Genomic DNA, 9,614 nt, shown 5'->3' on the forward strand with positions numbered 1-9,614 from the left:
GAGACCTGCAGACCTTCTTCAGGGCTTATGAAGTGACCCCCACTGCAGGTGGGGAGCCAGACGCTCAAACCTGGATCCTCGCAGGAGTCCTTGCTCTTCAGACTGTGTGTACTTAACCCCGTGTGCCACCTCCCGGCCCTCTGCAATTATCTCCTACACTTATTATGTTGATGATTTTTGTTACTTTATAGACTTTTAGCATGGTAAGTAGGAGGAAACAGTGGTAAATACAAGCATCTAACTCAGTCTTTTTAATCAGCACTCAAGGAATGCATTTATATATGTATTTCTCTGTCACTATTAGGTGAAGTGAGAGCCCACATTAGCCTGGCCCAGGAATGCCTAGCTTCAACCATACCGGGGTTAACCATGTCGTCTTCTATCTGCTGGGCATTCCAGGTCGAGAAGACCTGCATATGTGGATTTCCATCCCATTCTTCATCTCCTATGTCTTGGCCCTCCTTGGAAATGGTCTGCTCATCTTCATAATTCTCACCAAGAACACACTCCACGAACCTATGTATCTCTTTCTCTGTATGCTGGCTGGAGTGGACATTGTCTTTGCTACAACCACAGAGCCCAAGGCACTGGCCATTTTCTGGTGCAACAGCAGAGAAATTTCTTTGAATGGCTGTATTGCCCAGATCTACTTCCTACATTCTTTCTTCATTTCCGAGTCAGGAATCTTGCTAGCCATGGCATTAGACAGGTACATCGCCATATGCTACCCACTCAGGTACGCCATGATCCTCACTCACTCTCTGATAGGGAAGATTGGTGTGGCTATGTTCTTACGAGCACACTGTACAATTTTCCCCCTGATATTTCTCCTGAAGAGGCTAACTTTTTGCAAAAACAACATCCTCCCGCATACGTTCTGTGAACACATTGGCTTGGCCAAGTATGCCTGTGATGACATCAGGGTAAATATCTGGTATGGATTCTTTGTCCTCATGTCAACAGTGATCCTAGACATTGTCCTCATTTTTGTGTCCTATGTGTTGATTCTCCGTGCCATCTTCCACATCCCTTCTCAAGATGCTCGCCACAAAGCTCTCAACACCTGTGGCTCTCACGTCTGTGTCATCTTCCTCTTCTATGGGCCTGGGGTCTTCTCAGTCCTCACCCAGCGCTTTGGACGCCATATCCCAATATACATCCACATCTTGCTGGCCAATGTCAGCATGCTGGCGCCACCTATGCTGAACCCCATTATTTATGGGGTCAAGACAAAGCAGATACGAGATCAAGTGGTATATTTGTTATTTCCAAAGCTGAAATGACTTTTGGAAACAGAGACGGCTTCTGAGAAGTTTGGGTCCTTCTGTTACCTGTGCTTTGGCACTAGTGAGCAAGAGAACGTGAACTGAATTTCTCAGGAAAATGACTCAGTGAGCTACAGACCTCTGTGTTGAGACTTGCTTCTCAGTCATTCTGAAGCCAGCATGTGTGGGTTGATTGAGAGCCACTAGCCTGTTACCTAGAGGCTGAGCTGGTTGCTTTTGTGGAATCATGACTAACTGAAAAGTTGAACTCAAATTTGGAAATAGTCCATGGTATGTTGATAACATGACTGATGAAGAGTCACTTTTCTGTCTTGAGCTATGCCAAGTTCTGAGATGTCTCGCCACCTCCTTGGAGACACCTGTGTAGATCTGCCATCCCATTCATACACTTTCTCAAAATGTGATGGGCATTAAGAGGGAACTATAATCCTAACTTTGACACTTTGGGAGTTGTTTCTCAAAGATTTCCGCACCACTACCCCTTTAGTTTGGTATAGAACAAATTCAGGCTTCTTTTCAACAACAGTTCCCATATGACTTTCCTGTGACCTTTGCTTCTGTTTCAAGCAGCCATTAGCTCAAATTTCTCCCTACTTAGTGGTGTTTTTAAGTGTGCTGGTGCATTTTGCCTATGTGACTCACTTACCTGGAATGACAGCTCCTCTCCTTGACCTTTTCTGTATCCCCTTTTTCTGTCTTCAAGGTTCAATTTGGGGTCACCTACTCAATAAAGACACTTCTAACTGCTTCATCTCAGGGTGAGGTACTGCCACCTATGAGACAATTTTATTTATTTGTAAATTTATTATAAATTTAATTACTGATAAATAGCGGCTTACAAGAATAGAAGATCACAAGAGTATAATTCCTCCCACCAGCAAAGTTCTGTGCCCTCTTCACAACCCCCCCATACTACTGTTGTTTTTACAGACAGTTTAACCACTTCCCCCCCAAGTTCATGCAATTAAATGATTTATATTCCACATATGAGCAAAGCTGCCTCGGACAATTTTAAGAAATGGACTCTTATTGAGGAAATATTCAGCAAAACTGTTGTCTGGGTTACAGTTTCACGTCTCCTTCAGACTTGTGTGAGACACCCCCCCACCTCCCCGGTGCTCCCTCCTCCATGCTGGTCACCAGGTCCTCTTTCCCTGGGAGCTCCCTCCCTCCACTAGCGGACCCCTGTTTTCAGGGGCTTATACATATTTTGCCCTGAATGTTTCCTTACTTTGTTTCCCAAATTCCACACACGAGTTGAAATTATTTGATACTTATCTCCTTCTGATGTGTTTTTTTAAAAAAAATTTTATTTATTTATTTTCTCATTTGTTGCCCTTGTTGTTTAACATTGTTGGGGTTATTGATGTTGTCGTTGCTGGATAGGATAGAGAGAAATAGAGAGAGGAGGGGAAAACAGAGAGGGGGGAGAGAAAGACAGACACCTGTAGACCTGCTTGACCACTTGTGAAGAGACTCCCTTGCAGGTTGGGAGCTGGAGACTCGAACCGGGATCCTTATGCTGGTCCATGCACTTTGCACCACATGCACTTATCCCACTGAGCTACCGCCTGACTCCTCAGCTCTGTTTTAACACTTAGTTTTCTAACCTTAGGGACTTGTGTGTAAAAGATCTGCCTATTGTTGGTACAATAAACATTGAATGACTTCAACCTTAAGCAGAATTGCCCTGTTATGGGTTTGGAGATTTAAGTTTCTCTGGCACAGGAGAGAACTGCACTAGGGAATTATTAAAATTATTATTAATTATCTCATCTATGAAGTGCCAAATTTTATCAGATCATAGCTAGATTTTATCAAACAAGTGTGCTCTTTAAAAAAATCTGTCATATTACAGGGTAACATGATTTTCTCACAGTCTTTTTGTTTGAATTTAGTTAATGGACATGTTAAATAACTTTACTGCTTTTGGCATTTAGGTATTGGGCATTGTGTTTGTGGACTAATAGTAAACATTATTGAATGTGCTAACCTTGTTTCAGATCTTATTTAGTCTTCATATCAGATTTGTAGTTAATTCTATTTCCAGTTTACAGACGTGTAGTTTGAATGAGGAAATCAATAGCTTCCCCTTGGTGTTGGTATTTATTGAAAGTATGCTCTTAAGTTATAAAATCCGTAGTTTCCTTTGTTTGACTTCCCATTTTACCCAAAGAAAGAAATGTCTTCAAAACCATCATTTTCTTTTGCTTTATGCTTTTTAAAAATCTTGTTTGTTTTTGTTTTCATGTTATTTTGGTCATTCTAAAGTGTCTTATTTTTAGTTTTTCTTCTAGTTTCATTTTGATACTCATTTATTTTTTCTTCATCTTATTTGCTTGGGGGGGTGGTTAATAGTTTGCAGTATAGTCTCAAATAGAGAAATCAGAGTCTATTCAACAAATGGTGTTGAAAAAAATGCACTGAAACATGAAGAAGAATGGAACTGGATAACCATATTTCATCATACACAAAAGTAGACTCCAGATGAATTAGAGATTTAGATGTTAGACCAGAAACCATCAAATACTTAGAGGAATACTTAGTAGGCAGAATTCTCTTTTATGCAAGTTTTAGAAATATCTTCACCAGTTAAAATTCAAATGCAGAAATTAACTCATGGGACTACATCAAACTGAACAACTTCTGCACAGCAAAAGGATTCACCACCAGAACAGAGAGTCCCCTCACATAATGGGAGAAACTCTTTATGTGTTATACATTGAGCAGAGGGCTAACAACCACAGTACACAAAGGACTCATCCATATTCATTTAAATTTTTAATTATTTCTTTATTGGGTAGAGACAGAGAAATCAAGATTGAGGAGGAGAGAGAGAGGGGAGAGATCAAGAGAGACACCTGCAACACTGATTTACTGCTCATGAAGTTTGCTCCTGCAGGTAGGGACTGGAGGTTTGAGTCCTGGTTTTTGTGCACTGAAATATATGTGATTAACTGAGTACTCCACATCCTAGTCCTTTTGAGTTCATTTTTATATTTATCTTTATTTTCAAGAACTATATTAACAAAACCAGGCAGCAAACAAACAAACAAACAAACCTCTCAACATTACAGGAAACTAGCTCAATGTTGAAGAAGTCAGGATTTGCATCCCTAAGGCCCTAGAAGCCCAAGGTTCAGTTTCCAGCACGGCTCTAGGCCAGGGTGAGAGGTGCTCAGCTCTCTCAAAATAAAGTAAGAAAACTATCAGAACAAGATATAATTGTTAAATTTTATTTATTTTGTTTAGGCTTTTACATGACCGCATTTTTTTCCCTACAGATGCTACATTGTTCACTTGTTTCTGTCACACTATAGATGACATTTGTTTTGCAATAAAATTTGGCACTGATTTTCCAATAGATGGAGTATGACTTAGGGGACAGGAGAATGAGCTTATTAACTGCATCACTCAAATCTTGTGTGTAAATGCCAGTGACAAGTTATTCAGCAGTTTTTATGAAGAGTTTTTACAGAGTATTATTTTTCCAGTTTCTCGTAACTCCTGTAAACTTCCCTCTAGAATAGTAGATATTTAAAATAAGACAGTTTTGACATTGTTAGTATATTACTTAACAGGCTGTTGGAAAAGTCTTGATGTAGTTTGCTATGCAAAAACATGTCATGACTTTTTTTTTTCACAATCTAGTATTTGACTATGACCCTAGCTGCATAATTTTATTTATTTATTTATTTATTACCTTTTACTTATTTATTTTTAACCAAAACATTCATTTTGTTTTTGGTATACCTTGATTTATAAGGTTATACATGTTTTTTCCCCCTAATGTTTGTTATTGATTGACTCTCAAAGGTGTGCCTGTAGAGTAGCAGTACCTGCATTTCTCTCTGATAACTAGCAAAAGCAATGAAAATCACCTGAAAGCTCAACAAACTGTGACCAGGATTTCTTCAGAAATGCACTAAGCCACAGGTGAATACAGACACATGTGGCTTGTGGGTGCAGAGTGGGTGAGGGAGTGATTCCCAGGACCAAGAGCCATTCCTCAGGGATGGTTGACACCAATTTGCGTGATTGGCGGCTGAGCCACACCACTTCTGAGTTTAAGCAACAAAGAACTGTTAAAAAGAAAAAAAAAAAAATCACCTAAGAACTTACCAATTTACAAACGTGACTTCTTGAATGTCCCTTGTTATTGCCCCACAGAGGCTGTCACAGCAGCAGGGAGACCTTGTTTTGACCTCAGGGACATTGACCCGGGTTGGTGACTCAGGATAAAGTTTCCCCTCTTCCAACAAGATATATAAACAGAGAACTCAAACACCTTAGCACAGTGCCTCCTACTGGCAAAATAATGAAAGAACACTCAATGCAGAAACTGAGAAATACATAGACAATAATAACTACGACAATAAAACAACAATGGCAACAGAAGGGAATAAATAAATATTTTTTTTTAAAAAAGAATGTACCTTATAGACAAATAACATACTTTGTAAACATAGATGCAAAGGTAACAATCAGTAGGATTTCTAATAACAAGTATCAGGAAGTCTGGGACACAAAATTACTACAACATAGAATGGTCTCACCCATAAAAGGGTAAGCCAGAAAAATGTATTCAGATATTTTTTTTATATTATTTTTTTATTAGATAAAGACAGAGAGAAGTTGAGAACAGTGGGAGAGATAGACACCTGCAGCCCTGCTTCACCACTTTTAAAGCTCTCCCTCTCCTCTCCCCACAGGTGGGGACCAGGGGCTTGAGCCTGGGTCCTTGTGCTCTGTAATGTGTGCACTTAACCAGGTGCGCCACTGCCTGGCCCCAAGAATGTATTCCGATCTTTATCTTTGTTTTGTCTGAACGATGTTATGAAATGTGTAAGCTTTACAAATAAATACTCCTTGAAGCTTAGGATTGAGGGGCTCACAATTGACAGTGTCCTAGCTGGGGGCGTCCTATGTGTGTATTCGCACCGCTTCTGGTCAACTGCATGGTTGACTTCTTGTGGTTACTTTCTCTCCAGCCTGGGGCGCGTCTAATCTCGGGGCCCTGGCAACTGGCTAAGGTTCTCCTTCTGCATATTTACTACAATTTTGTACTTTAATTTTGTGCAAATCCCAACAGTACTTTATTTTTGGTGGAACCAGGGCCTCACACATGCCATGATTGTACTGCTGCTGGACTGATTTTTTCATTCATTGAGACAGAGAGAGATGGGAGAGACAGGGGAGAAAGATATGAAGGGGGAGGTGGACACTGAAGGAATGAGGGACGTATATACATTGAGAAACCAAGGGAGGCAGACACCGGAGCACCAGAGCTTCGCCTGCTGCTGTGGTACCCCCAGGTGGTGCCCGGGTTTGAGTCTGGGTCACAGATATGGCAAAGGATTCAACATTACTCAGCACACTAACTTTCTGGCCCCTCTATCTAGTATTTCTTTAAGTATGTATTAGGTTCCTGGGCTCTTCTTGTGAGAATCTAGGTTGGTAATCATTTTAGTGGCACCATTCTGCAACCCATATGACTATCCAAATATGCGACTGATATGGTTAAATATAATTTTGGGATATACTAGGTAGAGTGGAGAAAACGAGTAAAAAGATTTACCGAAACTTGTTGTAATGAAGACATGGAATCTTAACGAAGAACTTCATCGGGTAGGCTGGTTCAGCTGTTTTGATGAAGTAAAATGTGGACACAGCTAACCTACGATTGAACAACTGTGGCTAGAAAGAGGGAAGTAGAGGATATAATTATGGGAATTATGTGGAGTGGGTAGAAATTCAACTATGGCAAGCAAATGACATTAAGAGGTCAAGGGGAAGAATTAGTTTTCCACATTGACGCTGAAGGGCTGACAGCGATACCCAGGGCAGTGAGTCACATACATTTGCTGGTGAAGGAGTCCCCCAACAGAAGACTTTCAGACAGCTTTGGACTAGGAGGGGGGAGTAGGAGGAGGTAGATAATCGGAGTCACAAGTACCATTAGCTTCTAAAAGAAAGTGAATGAGTGTCAGTGTGGAACAAAATGTTGCAAGTGTTTACAAAACATGTGTTGTTGTTGTTGTTGTTCAGGAGAGAGAACCAGAGTATCACTCTGACATATGTGAGCCTGGAGCTTGAACTTGGGAATGTCTCATGGCAACAAACATTTTCAAAAACACATAGCTCCTTGAATGTAGCTGCATCTGTCTCCAGTCCTGGTATTCCGTAGACATTTGCAGCCGGGCTGGGGAGACAGTGTAAAGTCATGCAAAAAGACTTTTGTGCTCGAGGATCTGAGGTCTCAGGTTCAGTCCCCACAAGCGCCACAAGCCAGAGATGAGGGGTGCTGTAGAAAACGAGTAATGACACACCCATCCAAAAAGATCTGTGTACACATATGTTCTTGGCTGCACAATTTGTAATCACCAAAAACCTGGAAGCAACCCAGGTGTCCAACAGCAGATGAGTGGCTGAGCAAGTTGTGGTCTATATATACAATGGAGTACTACTCGGCTGTTAAAAATGGTGACTTCACCATTTTCAGCTGATCTTGGATGGACCTTGAAAAATTCGTGTAAAGTGAAATAAGTCAGAAACAGAAGGATGAATATGGGATGGTCTCACTCTCAGGCAGAAGCTGAAAAACAAGATCAGAAAAGAAACACAAGTAGAACCTGAAATGGAATTGGCATATCACCAATTGGAGAATACAGATCCAAGAAGGATGACAGAGGACCTAGTGGGGGTTGCATTGTTATATGGAAAACTGGGAAATTTTATGCATGTACAAACTATAGTATTTACTGCTGAATGTAAAACATTACTTCCCCAATAAAGAAATAAAAAAAAAAGGAAAGGGAAAAAAGAAAAAAAAACGAGTAATGAATGAAGAAATATGTGAAACCTGTGAATTTTTCTATTGTCACTGGATATTTATATGGCTTCCATTTTTCTCTCTGAAAATAACCTAGGATAAAGATATTTATATAGAGACTTGTATATGTGCTCTGGGTTATTTTATTATTTTATTTAGATATTTGATATTCAAGAGAAGCGCACACTATGCTAATGTTTCTATTCTCCATGCAGTTTGTTATTGATAAATTCTATACTTTAATAATGATAATAATTTATTTATTAATTTTTTTAAAATAAAAATATTTTTTTATTTCTTTCTTGGGGAATTAATTTTTTACATTCAACAGTAAATACAATAGTTTGTACATGCATAACATTCCCCAGATTCCCATTTAACAGTACAACCCCCACTATGTCATTCAGCATCTTTCATGGACCTGTATTCTCCCCATCTACCCACCCACCCCAGAGTCTTTTACTTTGGTGTAATACTCCAATTCCATTTCAGGTTCGACTTGTGTTTTCTTTTCTAATCTTGTTTTTCAACTTTGGCCTGAGAGTGAGATCATCCCGTATTCATCCTTCTGTTTCTGACTTATTTCACTCAACATGATTTTTTCAAGGTCCATCCAAGATCGGCTGAAAACGGTGAAGCCACCATTTTTTACAGCTGAGTAGTAATCCATTGTGTATATAGACCACAACTTGCTCAGCCACTCATCTGTTGTTGGACACCTGGGTTGCTTCCAGGTTTTGGCTATTACAAATTGTGCTGCCAAGAACATATGTATACACAGATCTTTTTGGATGGATGTGTTGGGTTATTTATTAATTTTTAAAAGAATTATCTTTGTTAGTTTTTATTGGATAGAGACATGAAGACATTGAGAGGGGAGGGGAGACAGAGAAGGAGAGAGAAAGAGAGACACCTGCAGCCCTGCTTTACTATTTGTGAAGCTTTTCCCCAGCAGGTAGGGACCGGGGGCTTGAACTGGGGTCCTTGCACATTGCAACATATGCGCTCAACCAGGTGCGCCACCACCTGGCACCCCTCCTACTTTAGTAATTATTTACAGCTCTTTCTTTTTTGTGAAAACTTCAGGCCTTTTCATTGGCTATCTACTCTGTGCTAAGAATTTTGTCAAACAGAAGTGGACAAAACAAGCATCTTTACTGGAATTTGTGCCACAGATTGAAAGTAGTCAAAGAAAATGTAAAAACCAAAATTCTCCAAGTACTTCTGTCCATTAATATCTCAGTGCTATTTACTTAGATCTTGTGGGATCCTTTGATATTTTCAATATATAGACCTACTTGCGGGTCATTTTTGCTTCCGAATATTTCCCGTGGAGGTGGCACAGTGCTAGTGCACAGGACGTGCATTTCTGAGGCTCCAGGTTCTGTTCCTGGCATTGCAGATACTAGAGCAGAGCTCTGGCCTCTCCTTCCCTCCCTCTCTCTCGATCTCAGGAAAGAAAACTAACAATTCCTATGAAATTCCCATGTTGTAGG

General features: G+C 40.1%; 1 protein-coding gene across 1 annotated transcript; it reads left to right on the top strand.

Moving 5' to 3' along the window:
- The first annotated feature begins 338 nt into the window (after positions 1-338).
- LOC103117486 (olfactory receptor 52B4-like) lies at positions 339-1,283 on the top strand. The gene has a single exon (XM_007527545.1). The coding sequence runs from the start codon at positions 339-341 to the stop codon at positions 1,281-1,283; it is 945 nt and encodes a 314-aa protein (XP_007527607.1).
- Positions 1,284-9,614: the final 8,331 nt, after the last annotated feature.

The sequence above is a fragment of the Erinaceus europaeus genome, chromosome 17 (assembly GCF_950295315.1).
Source record: "Erinaceus europaeus chromosome 17, mEriEur2.1, whole genome shotgun sequence".
In the NCBI taxonomy this organism is placed as follows: domain Eukaryota; kingdom Metazoa; phylum Chordata; class Mammalia; order Eulipotyphla; family Erinaceidae; genus Erinaceus; species Erinaceus europaeus.